An 18,809-nucleotide genomic window follows, 5' to 3' on the forward strand; every position below is an offset into this window, starting at 1 on the left:
GCTCCTGAAACAACTCACTGCTGCCTTTTCCCGACCAAAACCGGCAGCACAGAGCCATCTGTAGTTAAGGTCACAGCCCAATCCTTGAGAAACAGATTTCATCATGAACAGAATGAACCTAGTCTGTCTTCACTACAAGATGGCTTTCAAGTCTCTCACAGAATCTTCAGGTAGCCTAGTAGCCAGCAAGCCCAAATAATCATCCTGTCCCCATGTCCCCTCCCCAGTTCTAGGTCACAGAAAATATATCTTTTTAGATGTTGAGGATTAGAGCTCTGGTCCTCATTTTTCTTAGCTGCTGTTTGCTTTCATGTCTTGATCCACTTATCTATTCATTTTCATTTACCCTTGCTTGGACGGAACCTCCGGGTTAGCTTCTGGGACCTTTAGTAAAAATGTAGCAGAGGGAATAATGAGGTAAAAACAATTATGTATTTTTCTATTTATTGTCCTGGAGGGTCATGTCTGCATAAATTTAAGACAGTAAATACAGGACAGTCCAAACCCACCTCACTTACCCTGAATGGTTATATAAGATATTCAGTAAAAAGTAAGTTGGAGAAAATGATCTTTTCCACATAGGACTCCCTCTCCCCCAACCCTTACTCTACCCTGATTTCACCTTTTTTGGTGTTAGTGGATCCAAATCACCCTCACCACTCCCAATGCCTTCCTGTGTTGGACTTCATTAGGGAAGGCTCCCTGCTGTGAAAAACCCAATCATCCTATTCTAAGGATGACACCACTGTCTTCCTCCGGATCCAGCTGTGGTGTTGTCAGGTGCAGGTTTGTGGGCCGGACTGATGGGTGTATGACCTGTTAGTCTTAGGCTGTGTGGCCTGGAAACCCTACTCTCACTTCTCTTCTGCAGCTGTGGTGCACATACCACAAGCAGTCTTTGGTGAAAACGGCATGCACCAATACCCTGGAGGCCTTAAACCTGGATTACCTGGACCTCTACCTCATGCACTGGCCCATGGGCTTCAAGGTACCACTCGGTTTGTGGCTAGATTCCTGCAAAGACCTAGACAAATGTCAGCATAGGAGAGGGCTTGGAAGCAAAACATTTTTCATGTTTCGTTATAGGAAATGAACCTATAAAAAGTATTTAAAATTTGGAATGATTCAGAATTATTAAATGTATGTTTTCTGATACTTGTCCTGTGACCTACTAGGAATGTATAATTGGCCCAAAGAGAGGTGTCAACCCTTGTCACTGCTTAGAAAAGTAATGAAGCCTTTACCTGTCAGGGTGGCTTTCTCTACCCTCTGTCTCCTAACTTTGTATTCTCCCTTGGTTATCATTCAACTTGATCGGAAGTCCTAGAAAGAAGAGCGGAAAGCCTAATAATAGTGTTGGGGTAAAGTTGATCATATTAAGACATAAAGGAAGCCCATTGGTTCCTGTTTTTAAAAGTCTGAATCAGACAGGGATTCAAGCCTTTCTCAAACTTCATGATGAAATTTTGCGGCCTTTCCCTCCCTTTTTGCCTGGTCTTAAGATGACTGCTGGGGCCTGGAGAAGATAAGTGGTTCAACTAGGCCAGTAGGACTTAGTGACAGTCAAGGCTAAGGTGCAAATTCACCACTGAGACTATACATCTCCATTGTCTCCCTGTGTAGTCTGGTGACAGAGGGTGCCCACAAACGCCAATAAGCTCCTTTCCTTCTCACAGCCTGGGGACAAAGATATCCCTTTGGATCGCAGTGGCAAGGTCATACCCAGTCACACCAGCTTTCTGGACACTTGGGAGGTAAGTGGAGTTATGCCAGCTGGACATTTCATCCCTGCTCAGGGGTACCCAAATAAAAATTGCATAAGATCTGGAGCTCCTGTGTTAAAATACCCCAGGAACCACTTCATATATGTGGTTTGCAGTACATGGTGGTTAAATATTAACGGCCAGCATGGCATGATCTAGAAGGTTCCCATCAGCCATTGGTAATGGCTGACATTGCAGTCCTCACCTAGTTCTTGGACGTTCTCTTTTAATTGTTATAAAACGTAATGTTGGCAGTATTTTGGAACTCAAATTGGGAAGACAGGAAAGGACTAGAGGGAGGATGAACAAGTGTCAAGACAGTGTCCAGGGTCCAGAAGAAAAATGGTCAGCATTCATAGTGAGGTGAGCAAGAAAAATCAGGAAGGTGGTGGGCTTGAGAGTCTCATGAAGGTGGCAGACTAGGAACAGAGCATGTCAGGACACTTCGATCTCTAGTCCCTTTGCTGCCCAGCTTCAGGAACAGAACACTGGCACGTTTGAACAAGTTCAGGTATAAACCAGCAAAGCTTCGAGGAGTTTCCAACAAGAAGGTATGATATGGAACTGTCCCTGTGAGATGGATGGGTAAAACTCTAGGAATGTTTCGGTGCCTAAGAGAGGCAAGAGGGAGAAAGCAGACAGGGAGGAGGCCCTGAGCTGGGCAGTGATACCTGTCTCTCTGGAAAGCTTTGAAACATGGGAACTAGTCAGAAAGACCAAACAAAGTGTTCCCAAGGGCTCCTGCCCTTTCTGTCACCTTGGGCTTCTGCTCATCAAAGATCTAGACTATGAACCCAAGGCTCTGGATGGTGCATTATTGGGTGATTGTTGTAGACTCTTAATTCACCGCTTGCTGTCCTGATGATCTCACTGGACACTTAGGCCTGACTCCACACTGCCATGAAGCTCATGGGTACTCTGAAGCTGAGGCTTGAGGGCTCCCTTATCAGAGGTCAGCCCAAGTGGGGTTGCTTCATCCTCCAGGAAATTATACATTTCTTAAGATGTATGATGTGAGAGTGGGAATCGAGAACACCAACCCATCACTGATCTCAAGAATATCTAGGTATACAGAAGAGACAGCTATGGAGAGGAGCAGCATATGTGTGCATGTGTTTGCACACACACATATCTCCATGGGCCACTGCAGACCATATCAGAGCAAGGAGTATGAATAGACAAGTTATGCTGACACTTGCTGAGATCCAGACTTGGCTATGTGCTTTGTGTGAATCATTTCAAGGAACTCTAAGACAGTACTGGTAGAGATAATACTGTCCGCATGTAACTTCAAGTAAAACACTTTTAAAGGCCCCATAACAAGTCACAAAAAGATGTGGATTATCAGGGAACTGGACAACTTGCATGCTCCACACAGCACATCTCTTTCTCTCTCAGGCCATGGAGGACCTGGTGATTGAGGGTCTGGTGAAGAACATTGGGGTGTCCAACTTCAACCATGAACAGCTTGACAGACTTTTGAATAAGCCTGGTTTGAGAATCAAGCCAATAACTAACCAGGTGAGCTGGTGGGTGGTGTGAAATCTTACTCTGGGTTGTTTGTTTGTCCGTGTGGAAGTGGATGAGACATGTTACGTGCATTTACCTGTAGTAGCTGTTAGAATTGTAAAGAGGTAGCTGGCAGAAAGGACTGGCCTAGTAGGCAAGTGACTTTCTTTACGTCCCATGTGGTTAGGTGATGCCATGGGTGGACAGGGTATGGCACAGATCTCTATGATTTGCCTGGTTTTGGAGGCAAACGACCAAGTGTGTTCAGAAGAGCAGGGTCCTCAAAGACCCTTCACCCTCATTAGAGGAAAGCAGCCCTTCCCTTTCACCCACTCACACCCAACAGAAGAGCTAGAAGCGATAGCACTGCCTTCACCCAAGCCGGCAGGGTGCAGAAATGAATCTTCCCCTCCCGCCTATACTTCACATTCTGCTACACACAGTTCCTATGTTTGCTGGCCATCATTTGTTACCAAGTGTCTTACTTAGGGTTTTACTGCCGTGAACAGACATCATAACCAAGGCAACTCTTACAGGACAACATTTCATTGGGACTGGCTTACAGTTTCAGAGGTTCAGTCCCTAATCATCAAGGCAGGAACACGGCAGCATCCAGACAGGCATAGTGCAGGAGGAGCTGAGAGATCTACATCTTCATCTGAAGGCTGCTAGTGGAAGACTGGCTTTCAGACAGCTAGGATGAGTCTTATAACCCACACCCACAGTGACACACATACTCCTATAGGACCACACCATCTAATCCTGACACTCCCTGGGCTGAGCATATACAAACCATCACACCAAGCATATACAAACCAAACATCATCAATGTAATGACTGTAGAGAATCTTGTCCGAATTTGGACTTAGGTGTTGCCCAAAATTGAGAACAGCCTGGGCGACTGAGGTTGTTTCAATAAATATTTGTTGATTGGAGACAATTAGAGAATTTCATGTGCAAGTGAGCTTCAAAGGAGAAGTCATACCTTCAAAGGAGAAGTCCCTGAAAGCTGATCTTGCTGGCTAAGACAATGCTCCTAATTCTCTCCAGTTCCCGCTAACTGAGGATTGGTATAAGTCTGTCTATAACCTAGAATTATGCATGAGAAAAATGGAGAAGGCAGAAATATTGCTCTCAAGGCTTGTGTTTGGAACTCAAAGCCTGGTGACCAAACATAGCCAATATGCAAACTAACTTTTCAAGGTGCTGGGTACTGTACATACTACAGTGGAGACTGAAAGGGCAGGCGAGGAGGGGCTGAATTCAGACTGCTGGGGCCTTTTCCTATGTGGTGAAGAAAGCCACACTGAGCAGGTAATGCTGGAATGTCTGCAGGACATAAGTGTCTGAGAGTCTGAGGACTCAAAGCCACTTATACCTTCTAGCATCCTGGAGATGGCAGACAGCAACCTACTCATTTGTAGGTGGAGACACCAAAGACTGTAAGAGGAGCCTTTGTACCTAGTTATTGATGGTGAGGATGCCAAGTAAGTCTCCTCTTCAGTGCTTTCTTAGAATGCTACTTGTCTAAATTATTTTTGGCCCACTGTGGTTTTGTTTCTAGATTGAATGCCACCCATATCTTAATCAAAAGAGCCTAATTGAATTTTGCCATGGAAGAAATGTGTCTGTGACCGCTTACCGTCCCCTCGGTGGCTCAAGGTAAGGACATGTCAGAGACTATGCTAATCTGGGTGCTAACCAACATTAGAGTTGGAGGGATTGAAAAAGGCCTACATCTCTCAGGCCCCAGGGTGAACGTAGGGAGCTATTTCTCAAACTGGAGGGTTGTTTTAATCATGATTTTTTGTGAGGGTAACCAGCTTTGACTGGACAGACCCAGCCTGAAGTGAGCCCTTTGTTATCTGACTGGTAGTTCATTAGTCAGTTAATACCCTCTAACCTCAGGACATGTCACAAAACTCAGAGTCTTTAGATAACAATACAGTGGCATATCTTCTTTCCCTGAACCTGAATTTTGTACCATTCTCCTACTGAGCCACCTAAGGCAGAACTGTGGAAACCATTCATTTCCCATACCCTGACTCCAATCCAACACAAGGGTCAGTAACATACGGTGCTAGTAGAACCCAGGGTATGTCCGTTTTTCTGTGTTGTCATCTTCTCTACCTCAATGGAGTGCAGATCCCTTAAGGTTCTTAGCCCCATAACTCCCATCGGATACACCTCTTCCCTTGTGTTGCTCAGCCACTAGCTGAAGTGATCTCATTGCACATGAGTAAGTCAATCTCCCACGTGTGCTCCACCCTTCTCTGCTCAGTCTGTCCCCATCCCTGCAAACCTTCAGCACATCAATCCCATGAAACTACTCCTGGTCACTCAGAATATTGTTTCTAGTCTAGGCAACTATATATACTGTCCTTTCTACTAAAACTCTGTTGCTTTCTTTTTCGAGTCTTGCCTACTCTTGTTTGTGACGTCATGTTCAGTTCAGCACTGTGCCCTCCAGCAAGGTTCCATGAGTCCTTTTGGTGCCCTGCTTTTGTCATGGCTTCTCTTTATCTACCTAATGTACCAGGTAGCTTTGCACTGTTTGTCACTGACGTTACTTAAAATGCAGAACCACCCCTTCTCGGTCTATTTTGCACCTTACACTCAGTTCTAGGAAACATTAGGAAGCGAGAGAAGGCTGGACTTGCTTCAGTTTTTGTCTCTGTGAAAAAGGGTATGCATATTTGAACGTAATAGCAGCCGGGGAGCTCCTAGACATCTGGGTCTGTTTTATAGATGAGCCTTGGGGTAAAACGGTCTCTGGTAGAGTAAGTGAGAGGTGTGTGGGAAGATAAATCCTGCTCAGTCTGGTTCTTTCTGGACATATTGAGTACTTCCACAGGCTCAATGCTTCAAATATGTTAGCTGCTTAAAAAGAGATGTTTTTCTGGGTTCAATCCCTAGGTGCTGTGTAAACAGGTATGGTGGTACACACATGTAAGCCCTTTGGAGAGAAGTTAGAAAGATCAGAAGTTCAAAGTCATTCTCAGGCTCCATAGCAAGCTCAAAGCCAAGCATGATCCCCTGTCTAAAATAAAATAAAACTGCTAACTTTAGTCACTAGTACCCTTGCCTGAGTAGATTTTTGGTGGATACTATCATAGTCTTAAAAATTACTCAGGCCTATTGACACCCACCAATAATTCCAGGAGAGACAGAGGCACTGGGACTAAGTTTGAAACCACTCAGGGCTACTAGGTGAGTTACCTCAAAAAATCAAAAATAATAAGTGTTCTGACTGGTTTTGTGTGTCAACTTGACACAAGCTCGAGTTATCACAGAGAAATGAGCCTCCCTTGAGGAAATGCTTTCATGAGATCCAGCTGTAAGGCATTTTCTCAGTTAGTGATCAAGGGGGAAGAGCCCCTGGTGGGTGGGGCCATCCCTGGGCTGGTGGTCCTGGGGTCTATAAGAGAGCAAGTTGAGCAAGCCAGGGGAAGCAAGCCAGTAAGCAGCATCCTCCATGGCCTGTGCATCAGCTCCTGCCTCCTGACCTGTTTGAGTTCCAGTCCTGACTTCCTTTGGTGATAAACAATGTGGAAGTGTAAGCTGAATAAATCCTCTCTTTTCCAACTTGCTTCTTGGTCATGATGTTTGCTGAGGAATAGAAACCCTGACTAAGACAAGAAGTAAATAAAATAAATTGAAAACTAGTAAATTTCTAATTTTAGAGGAGAGTAATTTTTTTCAGCCCTCTCGTTGATCAGCCTCCTGACACAGCATACTCTGTTCTGTCTGTCTAGAGATGGGGTTCACTTGATGGATGATATCGTTATTCGGAAGATTGCAAAGAAGCATGGGAAGTCTCCTGCTCAGGTATGTGGAAAGGACTGTCATGTACTAGGGTCACACTTCTCCATGACATTTCCCCCACAGTCCTGAGCCTGGATGAGTTGATTCACCAGAGCTTCCTAATTTGAAGCCATAATTAGTTGGTTCCATGTTGGCATTCAGTCAAGCCATATCTACTGCCTTCCTCAAATGTCTGCAGTCAAGATATGCTCCAATGCCACTTCCTCTGCCTTGCCAACGGCATAGACAACCAGTGTTGGAACCAGTGATTAAAGTCAACCTTGTCTAAAAACCCTGGTCATCTGGGGAATTGAACACATGCTTAGGGATTCTATTGAATGGGGTGGGTGAGTCCTCTGATCTTCTTGGCCTGATGGCCAATCATTACAGGTAGAGTGACAAAGCATGTTAGTTTGATCCCCAAAGGACTTTGAGATGAAAGGGACTTTCTAGTTCTTACCATAAAATGAAACTGAAATAGTGTACTGCCTTAGCTCTCATTCCATTTGTTTTATTCTTATGTGAAACTTTCTTTCCTACAGATTTTGATCCGATTTCAGATCCAAAGGAACTTGATAGTGATTCCCAAATCTGTCAACCCAAGTCGGATTAGAGAGAATATTCAGGTGAGCATTTCCTGATTAGAACTCTTCAGATCCTGACTTAGTGAGGGCTGGCTAACTTCCTAAGAAACATACAACCCCTACACCTTTATGGCCTTCATCTGGCAGAGGTGCATTCCTCTGTAAACTGTGCTGGTGGTCAGACTTTCACATAGAGTCAGGACAGGCCCTTACTATTTCATGTCCCCTCCTCACCCATTCCCCTAGGGGTGGATGTTGCTATGCCATACTGACCCTCAAGAGAAGCTAGATATGCCCAATGTGTGCTCAGGAGGAAGGAATACAGGGTTGGTGAACATCTAGCCAGTCTGGGTCACATGGGGTATGCCCACTGATCTCTTGAGGGCAGAAGCTCTGGGTGTTGTGTTCCTCATTTGCCTAATGGCATTTAAGTTAGTGAATGCACTGCATATCTTACTTAGCTAGAACATGTACAAAATATGAATTGGGAGCAGCCTTTTCAAAGACAGTCTCTTAATACTCAACCAAGAATCACAGCAGAAATGGGGACCTGATACTGGGGACAGAGAATAGGTCCGTGTATGAGAAGCTGGAGAGGGTGCCAGTAAGATTTGGAAGAGCAGGGGATTATGTACATAAGCTTAACCAGAAGAAAAGTCTCAAGGATAGTAGACTATGAGTTTGTCCTCCGAGTGGGCCAGAGGCTTTCAATACAAGACCTAGGTCTGTGTTCTCTGTGACAGCCCAGAGTACCAATTCAGTATGTCTACACCACAGTGACACCAGCCTTTTTTTTTTTTTTTTTATTAACTTGAGTATTTCTTATATACATTTGGGGTGTTATTCCCTTTCCCAGTTTCGGCAAACATCCCCCCTCCCCCTCCCCTTCCTTATGGGTGTTCCCCTACCAACCCTCCCCCCATTGCCGCCCTACCCCCAACAGTCTAGTTCACTGGGGGTTCAGTCTTAGCAGGACCCAGGGCTTCCCCTTCCACTAGTGCTCTTATTAGGATATTCATTGCTACCTATGAGGTCAGAGTCCAGGGTCAGTCCATGTATAGTCTTTAGGTAGTGGCTTAGTCCCTGGAAGCTCTGGTTGCTTGGCATTGTTGTACATATGGGGTCTTGAGCCCCTTCAAGCTCTTCCAGTTTTTTCTCTGATTCCTTCAACGGGGGTCCTATTCTCAGTTCAGTGGTTTGCTGCTGGCATTCGCCTCTGTATTTGCTGTATTCTGGCTGTGTCTCTCAGGAGCGATCTACATCTGGCTCCTGTCGGTCTGCACTTCTTTGCATCATCCATCTTGTCTAATTGGATGGCTGTATATGTATGGGCCACATGTGGGGCAGGCTCTGAATGGGTGTTCCTTCTGTGTCTGTTTTAATCTTTGCCTCTCTCTTCCCTGCCAAGGGTATTCTTGTTCCCCTTTTAAGAAGGAGTGAAGCCTTCACATTTTGTTCATCCGTCTTGAGTTTCATTTGTTCTAGGCATCTAGGGTAATTCAAGCATTTGGGCTAATAGCCACTTATCAATGAGTGCATACCATGTATGTCTTTCTGTGATTGGGTTAGCTCACTCAGGATGATATTTTCCAGTTCCAACCATTTGCCTACGAATTTCATAAAGTCATTGTGTTTGATAGCTGTGTAATATTCCATTGTGTAGATGTACCACATTTTCTGTATCCATTCCTCTGTTGAAGGGCATCTGGGTTCTTTCCAGCTTCTGGCTATTATAAATAAGGCTGTGATGAACATAGTGGAGCACGTGCCTTTTTTATATGTTGGGGCATCTTTTGGGTATATGCCCAAGAGAGGTATAGCTGGATCCTCAGGCAGTTCAATGTCCAATTTTCTGAGAAACCTCCAGACTGATTTCCAGAATGGTTGTACCAGTCTGCAACCCCACCAACAATGGAGGGTGTTCCTCTTTCTCCGCGATCCTCGCCAGCATTTGCTGTCACCTGAGTTTTTGATCTTAGCCATTCTCACTGGTGTGAGGTGAAATCTCAGGGGTGTGTTGATTTGCATTTCCCTTATGACTAAAGATGTTGAACATTTCTTTAGGTGTTTCTCAGCCATTCCGCATTCCTCAGCTGTGAATTCTTGGTTTAGCTCTGAACCCCATTTTTAATAGGGTTATTTGTCTCCCTGCGGTCTAACTTTTTGAGTTCTTTGTATATTTTGGATATAAGGCCTCTATCTGTTGTAGGATTGGTAAAGATCTTTTCCCAAACTGTTGGTTGCCATTTTGTCCTAACCACAGTGTCCTTTGCCTTACATAAGCTTTGCAGTTTTATGAGATCCCATTTGTCGATACTTGATCTTAGAGCATAAGCCATTGGTGTTTTGTTCAGGAAATTTTTTCCAGTGCCCATGTGTTCCAGATGCTTCCCTAGGTTTTCTTCTATTAGTTTGAGTGTGTCTGGTTTGATGTGGAGGTCCTTGATCCACTTGGACTTAAGCTTTGTACAGGGTGATAAGCATGGATCGATCTGCATTCTTCTACATGTTGACCTCCAGTTGAACCAGCACCATTTGCTGAAAATGCTATCTTTTTTCCATTTGATGGTTTTGGCTCCTTTGTCAAAAATCAAGTGCCCATAGGTGTGTGGGTTCATTTCTAGGTCTTCAATTGTGTTCCATTGGTCTATCTGTCTGTCTCTGTACCAATACCATGCAGTTTTTATCACTATTGCTCTGTAATACTGCTTGAGTTCAGGGATAGTGATTCCCCCTGAAGTCCTTTTATTGTTGAGGATAGTTTTAGCTATCCTGGGTTTTTTGTTATTCCAGATGAATTTGTAAATTGTTCTGTCTAACTCTTTGAAGAATTGGATTGGTATTTTGATGGGATTGCATTGAATCTGTAGATCGCTTTTTGGTAAAATGGCCATTTTACTATATTAATCCTGCCAATCCATGAGCATGGAGATCTTTCCACCTTCTGAGGTCTTCTTCAATTTCTTTCTTCAGTGTCTTGAAGTTCTTATTGTACAGATCTTTTACTTGCTTGGTTAAAGTCACACCAAGGTACTTTATATTATTTGGGTCTATTATGAAGGGTGTCGTTTCCTAATTTCTTTTCGGCTTGTTTCTCTTTTGTGTAGAGGAAGGCTACTGATTTATTTGAGTTAATTTTATACCCAGCCACTTTGCTGAAGTTGTTTATCAGCTTTAGTAGTTCTCTGGTGGAACTTTTGGGATCACTTAAATATACTATCATATCATCTGCAAATAGTGATATTTTGACTTCTTCTTTTCCGATCTGTATCCCCTTGACCTCCTTTTGTTGTCTGATTGCTCTGGCTAGAACTTCAAGAACTATATTGAATAAGTAGGGAGAGAGTGGGCAGCCTTGTCTAGTCCCTGATTTTAGTGGGATTGCTTCAAGTTTCTCTCCATTTAGTTTAATGTTAGCCACTGGTTTGCTGTATATGGCTTTTACTATGTTTAGGTATGGGCCTTGAATTCCTATTCTTTCCAGGACTTTTATCATGAAGGGGTGTTGAATTTTGTCAAATGCTTTCTCAGCATCTAATGAAATGATCATGTGGTTTTGTTCTTTCAGTTTGTTTTATAATGGATCACGTTGATGGTTTTCCGTATATTAAACCATCCCTGCATGCCTGGGATGAAGCCTACTTGATCATGGTGGATGATTGTTTTGATGTGCTCTTTGATTCGGTTTGCCAGAATTTTGTTGAGTATTTTTGCATCGATGTTCATAAGGGAAATTGGTCTGAAGTTCTCTTTCTTTGTTGGGTCTTTGTGTGGTTTAGGTATAAGAGTAATTGTGGCTTCATGGAAGGAATTCGGTAGTGCTCCATCTGTTTCAATTTTGTGGAATAGTTTGGATAATATTGGTATGAGGTCTTCTATGAAGGTCTGATAGAATTCTGCACTAAACCCGTCTGGACCTGGGCTCTTTTTGGTTGGGAGACCTTTAATGACTGCTTCTATTTCCTTAGGAGTTATGGGGTTGTTTAACTGGTTTATCTGTTCCTGATTTAACTTCGGTACCTGGTATCTGTCTAGGAAATTGTCCATTTCCTGCAGATTTTCAAGTTTTGTTGAATATAGGCTTTTATAGTAAGATCTGATGATTTTTTGAATTTCCTCTGAATCTGTAGTTATGTCTCCCTTTTCATTTCTGATTTTGTTAATTTGGACACACTCTCTGTGTCCTCTCATTAGTCTGGCTAAGGGTTTATCTATCTTGTTGATTTTCTCAAAGAACCAACTTTTGGTTCTGTTGATTCTTTATATGGTCCTTTTTGTTTCTACTTGGTTGATTTAAGCTCTGTGTTTGATTATTTCCTGCCTTCTACTCCTCCTGGGTGTATTTGCTTCTTTTTGTTCTAGAGCTTTTTAGGTGTGCTGTCAAGCTGCTGACATATGCTCTTTCCTGTTTCTTTCTGCAGGCACTCAGCAATATGAGTTTTCCTCTTAGCACAGCTTTCATTGTGTCCCATAAGTTTGGGTATGTTGTACCTTCATTTTCATTAAATTCTAAAAAGTTTTTAATTTCTTTCTTTATTTCTTCCTTGACAAGGTTATCATTGAATAGAGCATTGTTCAATTTCCACGTATATGTGGGCATTCTTCCCTTATTGACATTGAAGACCAGTTTTAGGCCGTGGTGGTCCGATAGCACGCATGGGATTATTTCTATCTTTCTGTACCTGTTGAGGCCCGTTTTTTGACCAATTATATGGTCAATTTTGGAGAAAGTACCATGAGGAGCTGAGAAAAAGGTATATCCTTTTGCTTTAGGGTAGAACGTTATATAAATATCCGTTAAGTCCATTTGGCTCATGACTTCTCTTAGTCTGTCTACGTCTCTGTTTAATTTCTGTTTCTATGATCTGTCCATTGATGAGAGTGGGGTGTTGAAATCTCCTACTATTATTGTATGAGGTGCAATGTGTGTTTTGAGCTTTAGTAAGGTTTCTTTTACGTATGTAGGTGCCCTTGTATTTGGGGCATAGATATTTAGGATTGAGAGTTCATCTTTGTGGATTTTTCCTTTGATGAATATGAAGTGTCCTTCCTTATCTTTTTTGATGACTTTTAGTTGAAAATTGATTGTATTTGATATTAGAATGGCTACTCCAGCTTGCTTCTTCAGACCATTTGCTTGGAAAGTTGTTTTCCAGCCTTTCACTCTGAGGTAGTGTCTGTCTTTGTCTCTGAGGTGTGTTTCCTGTAGGCAGCAGAATGCAGGGTCCTCGTTGCGTATCCAGTTTGTTAATCTATGTCTTTTTATTGGGGAGTTGAGGCCATTGATGTTGAGAAATATTAAGGAATAGTGATTATTGCTTCCGGTTGTATTCATATTTGGATGTGAGGTTATGTTTGTGTGCTTTTCTTCTCTTTGTTTTGTTGCCAAGACGATTAGTTTCTTGCTTCTTCTAGGGTATAGCTTGCCTCCTTATGTCGGGCTTTACCATTTATTATCCTTTGTAGTGCTGGATTTGTAGAAAGATATTGTGTAAATTTGGTTTTGTCATGGAATATCTTGGTTTCTCCATCTATGTTAATTGAGAGTTTTGCAGGATACAGTAACCTGGGCTGGCATTTGTGTTCTCTTAGGGTCTGTATGACATCAGTCCAGGACCTTCTGGCCTTCATAGTTTCTGGCGAGAAGTCTGGTGTGATTCTGATAGGTCTGCCTTTATATGTTACTTGACCTTTTTTCCTTACTGCTTTTAATATTCTTTTTCTTTATTTTTTGTGCGTTTGGTGTTTTGACTATTATGTGACGGAGGTGTTTCTTTTCTGGTCCAATCTATTTGGAGTTCTGTAGGCTTCTTGTATGCCTATGGGTATCTCTTTTTTTAGGTTAGGAAGTTTTCTTCTATGATTTTGTTGAAGATATTTACTGGTCCTTTGAGCTGGGAGTCTTCACTCTCTTCTATACCTATTATCCTTAGGTTTGATCTTCTCATTGAGTCCTGGATTTCCTGTATGTTTTGGACCAGTAGTTTTTTCCACTTTACATTATCTTTGACAGTTGAGTCAATGATTTCTATGGAGTCTTCTGCTCCTGAGATTCTCTCTTCCATCTCTTGTATTCTGTTGGTGAAGCTTGTATCTACAGCTCCTTGTCTCTTCTTTTGGTTTTCTATATCCAGGGTTATTTCCATGTGTTCTTTCTTGATTGCTTCTATTTCCATTTTTAATTCCTTCAACTGTTTGATTGTGTTTTCCTGGAATTCTTTCAGGGATTTTTGCGATTCCTCTCTGTAGGCTTCTACTTGTTTATTAATGTTTTCCTGTGTTTCTCTAAGGGAGTTCTTCACGTCTTTCTTGAAGTCCTCCAGCATCATGATCAAATATGATTTTGAAACTAGATCTTGCTTTTCTGGTGTGTTTGGATATTCCATGTTTGTTTTGGTGGGAGAATTGGGCTCCGATGATGTCATGTAGTCTTGGTTTCTGTTGCTTGGGTTCCTGCGCTTGCCTCTCGCCATCAGATTATCTCTAGTGTTACTTTGTTCTGCTATTTCTGACAGTGGCTAGACTGTCCTATAAGCCTGTGTGTCAGGAGTGCTGTAGACCTGTTTTACTGTTTTCTTTCAGCCAGTTATGGGGACAGAGTGTTCTGCTTTCGTGCATGTAGTTTTTCCCCTCTCCAGGTCTTCAGCTGTTCCTGTGGGCCTGTGTCTTGAGTTCACCAGGCAGGTCACTTGCAGCAGAAAAGTTGGTCTTACCTGTGGTCCCGAGGCTCAAGTTCGCTCGTGGGGTGCTGCCCACTGGCGCTCCGCGGTGGCAGCAACCAGGAAGATCTGTGCCGCCCCTTCCGGGAGCCTCCGTGCACCAGGGTTCCAGATGGATTTTGTTGTTTTCCTCTGGAATCAGTAATGTGTGCAGAGATCAGTCTCTTCTGGTTTCGCAGGCGTGTCTGCCTCTCTGAAGGCTTAGCTCTCCCTCCCCCGGGATTTGGGTGCAGAGAACTGTTTATCCGGTCTGTTTCCTTCAGGTTCCGGTGGTGTCTCAGGCAGGGGTCCTGCCGCTCCTGGGCCCTCTCCCACGGGAGCCCAGAGGCCTTATACAGTTTCCTCTTGGGCCAGGGATGTGGGCAGGGGTGAGCAGTGTTGGTGGTCTCTTCTGCTCTGCAGCCTCAGGAGTGCCCACCTGACCAGGCGGTGAGGTCTCTCTCCCACAGGTTCTGGGAGCAGAGAGCTGCTGTAGGCCGCGATCCGCGGGTGTGGGACTTCCTTCTATTTCCATTTTTAATTCCTTCAACTGTTTGACTGTGTTTTCCTGGAATTCTTTCAGGGATTTTTGTGTCTCCTCTCTATGGGCTTCTACTTGTTTATTTTTGTTTTCCTGTGTTTATCTAAGGGAGTTCTTCACGTCTTTCTTGAAGTCCTCCAGCATCATGATCAAGTATGATTTTGAAACTAGATCTTGCTTTTCTGGTGTGTTTGGATATTCCATGTTTGTTTTGATGGGAGAATTGGGCTCCGATGGTGCCATGTAGTCTTGGTTTCTGTTGCTTGGGTTCCTGCGCTTGCCTCTCGCCATCAGATTATCTCTAGTGTTACTTTGTTCTGCTATTTCTGATAGTAGCTAGACTGTCCTATAAGCCTGTGTGTCAGGAGTGCTGTAGACCTGTTTTCCTCTTTTCTTTCAGCCAGTTATGGGGACAGAGTGTTCTGCTTTCGTGCGTGTAGTTTTTCCTCTCTCCAGGTCTTCAGCTGTTCCTGTGGGCCTGTGTCTTGAGTTCACCAGGCAGGTCACTTGCAGCAGAAAAGTTGGTCTTACCTGTGGTCCCGAGGCTCAAGTTCGCTCTCGGGGTGCTGCCCACGAGCTCTCTGCGGCGGCAGCAACCAGGAAGATCTGCGCCGCCGTTTCCGGGAGCTTCAGTGCACCAGGGTTCCAGATGGCGTTTGGTGTTTTCCTCTGGCGTCCGAGATGTGTGCAGAGTGCAGTCTCTTCTGGTTTCCCAGGCGTGTCTGCCTCTCTGAAGGTTTAGCTCTCCCTCCCATGGGATTTGGGTGCAGAGAACTGTTTATCTGGTCTGTTTCCTTCAGGTTCCGGCGGTGTCTCAGGCGCAGGGGTCCTGCCGCTCCTGGGCCCTCCCCCACGGGAACCCAGAGGCCTTATACAGTTTCCTCTTGGGCCAGGGATGTGGGCGGGGTGGGCAGTGTTGGTGGTCTCTTCCGCTCTGCAGCCTCAGGAGTGCCCACCTGACCAGGCGGTGAGGTCTCTCTCCCACGGGTTCTGGGAGCAGAGAGCTGCTGTGGCCGGGATCCGAGGGTGTGGCCAGCCTTGCTTTTAGTGTCTGTCTCTTTACTTCTCCCCCTTGATCCAAATGACTGGCTCTGAGGCCACCTTTCTTCAACTCCTAACAAACTATGTGCCTATGGCTGGTATTGAGAATTACCATCTTCCTAGCTTCTGCCACTCGGGGCATGGCAAAGCCACTAGGTATTGTTTGGTTCATACTCCTTGGATATAGACCCTCAGCCACAGTGGGCTGTAGTCACTGTGAGAAACTGTTATTGGAGACATTGATGTTAGTCCTTAAGTGTGTCAGGGGGCAAAGGAGAGGAGAGTTAAGAATTCTACTTGAAAGTGAAGTTTCCTCAAAAAGTTCTCGTGAGATTTTGATGCTGCTAGAGTCAGTACCAGCCGGCTTTCTAGTTTATTGGGTGGGAGAAAAAACAGTTTTTCTTTTTAAGAGGAAGATGTAGATCAGTGGAAAAAACACTTTGCTTTTTTTTGACTCTTCCCCTGTGTTCCACATTCCCATAAGATAAAAACAATATATAGCTCATCTTTCCAAGGTTTCTTATATTTAGATGAGGCTAAGTCAGTGTCGGTCAAGAATGAAAATCAAAGTGCATTTTGGGAGGTTCGCCTGTGCTTCGGGAGAAGTCCTAGGTGTCTAATGCAGAACTTCTTTCACATCTTGGTGTCAAGGAAAGAGGGATGCCAGTTAAATGGAGTTTATTCTGAATTCCCTATGGTCGCCTGATTTTGTTTCTAGGTATTTGATTTTGAATTAACTGAAAAAGATATGGAGGAACTTCTCAGCCTCGACAAGGACCTCCGCTTGGCCACCTTCCCATCGTAAGTCTGTCTCGCTCTCTTCCTTTTAAAGAGAAAGGGAGCTACACACAAGCAGGATGACTAGATCTTGAATAGGTATTTACTTTTATATTTCAAGCTCAATTAAACTGTATCATGACTCTTCCCTATCTAAGGCTGGGCCAGTGAATAAAGACAATGACATTTATACACTAGAGAGGCACAATTCTTCCACTTAAAATGTTTTCATTAAGAATGCCCATTCTCTGTTTCTCACTTTGATTTTTGATTGTTTTCCAGAACTGAAGATCATAAGGACTATCCTTTCCACATAGAATACTAACGACAGCTTCACTCTCCATCATTTCTGCTCAGTGGAAACAGATCTCCAGCGTCAGCAGCACTGATCCACCTCTGCAGAGGCTGTGTGGTCCCTGCGTGGCCACAGCAACAGACACAGCCACAGCCAAAAATGACAACAGAGTCGGAACAAGGAAAATCCTGCCTAGAACAGAACCAGTTCGGAGAAAAATAAAGATCTAGGGATGAGAAAGGGAGGTACCACAAGGCCTGTGGCTGCCTCCAAGTTGTTATGGAAAGCCAAGTGCCAAGAATAATGTAATTTGTGTCAGTTAGCCCTAGTCCTTGTGGCTTCTATTCTAGGAAGCGAGATGCTGATTGCTCATGAATTAAAGTTACCTTCACATTTTAAAAAAGCCTGCTTCACAGATGTGTTTGTGTAACGTGTAAGATGTGATAAGTTAGTATGATTAATATCTATGAGTTGGCTTCAATAACCACCAGCCTGAGGCCAATTTTGTACTCTGCCCTCCCAGAATTTTCTAGATGATTTTAAAGGAAAATCTTTCTTCACTTAAGAGAACAAAAGGCAAGCAAGCTGAGACCCCAGCTCAGACAAAATGTGTTTTTACTGTTCTTACTTAAAAACTTTTGAGAGAAAGAATGAATGTGTGAGCACCTTCACATATTTATGGAGGTGAGCGTGTGTTTGTGAATGCCTATGGAGGCTCACTTCTAAAAAGAAGGGTAGGAACCTCCTTGTCTGGATCCCAGAAAGAGATTTGCTACAAAAGACATTTGCTTCTAAGGCAAGAACCTCACGTGAAGCTTGCCAGGACAGTGTGGATGGAACTGGAGTTGGATGTCCTGGTAGGCTATCTATAAAGGCCACTAAAAATTAAGCTGACCCTGAGTCCTCCTCAGCCCCACTACAGCAAACGTTTATTCTTCCCATATTCATAACTCCTCATCATTTATTAATTTTGTGACTTTATGAAATTTAGTTAGCTCTTAAACTTTGAATTTTTCGTAAAAATGGTACCATACACATAAAGCACTTGACGTAATTAACAGGTAAATCCTCTATGTGGGCATGTGTGAGTGTACTGGGAAGTTACATTTTGTTGAATCTCCAAGAGTCTAATCGTGACATACCTAGCCATAATATTTTGCACAGCTCTGGTTACTTATACAGAAAAACTACCAATTTAGAAAGTTTTTCTTAATCATACTTCACATTGTGTGATGTTGTGGTAAACAAAAAATAGACCCACCAACCCATGCTATTGCTGACACAGGCGGGCCACATGGCACCTTTGGGGTATTCTCAATCAGGAAAATGTCTCTACCCAATGCTAAGTTTCCAATTTTCATCCCACACTGCCGCAGGCTACTCTCTGGACCCTGCAGCAATCTGGCCACCATGGCTAACCCCAGAAGCAACCACTCTTCTAGTTCCCATGTTGTGGGTTGCCTCCACACCAGCCCCATTCAGCCATCCACCCCTCATGGATTATGATGTCACAATTCCCAGTATCCCAGTGAAATCAAAACTCTAGAACTTGTAATTTATCAATTAGATTCAATTAAATTTATATCAGTAAAATTCTCACCTTACAAAATGTCCACACAATAAACTCAGAGCCAAATAATATTTATATAAAATGGCCACCAAGATAAGAAAAATTGTCCTGTAATAATCCATCCCTTATGAATATGAATATGAAGATATTCATAACTACCTGGGGTTATTTAAAGCCTCATCGATCTGAGTCATCCTTCTCCTCTATCTTCGTTCTTTTCTTTTTCT

At 43.5% G+C, this 18,809-nt stretch overlaps 1 protein-coding gene across 1 annotated transcript in view; it reads left to right on the forward strand.

The window, feature by feature from the left end:
* Akr1e2 (aldo-keto reductase family 1 member E2) overlaps positions 1 to 17,415 on the forward strand; it is a 22,024-nt gene extending 4,609 nt beyond the window's left edge. The window contains exons 3-9 of the mRNA XM_032884890.1: positions 872 to 988; positions 1,677 to 1,754; positions 3,162 to 3,284; positions 4,837 to 4,934; positions 7,028 to 7,100; positions 7,619 to 7,702; positions 16,659 to 17,415. Of these exons, the coding sequence (XP_032740781.1) occupies positions 872 to 988; positions 1,677 to 1,754; positions 3,162 to 3,284; positions 4,837 to 4,934; positions 7,028 to 7,100; positions 7,619 to 7,702; positions 16,659 to 16,745 (660 nt within the window). The 3' untranslated portion in view covers positions 16,746 to 17,415. The remainder of the gene's footprint in view (positions 1 to 871; positions 989 to 1,676; positions 1,755 to 3,161; positions 3,285 to 4,836; positions 4,935 to 7,027; positions 7,101 to 7,618; positions 7,703 to 16,658) is intronic.
* Positions 17,416 to 18,809: the final 1,394 nt, after the last annotated feature.

Source organism: Rattus rattus, chromosome 14 (genome assembly GCF_011064425.1).
Source record: "Rattus rattus isolate New Zealand chromosome 14, Rrattus_CSIRO_v1, whole genome shotgun sequence".
Classification (NCBI taxonomy): Eukaryota; Metazoa; Chordata; class Mammalia; order Rodentia; family Muridae; genus Rattus; species Rattus rattus.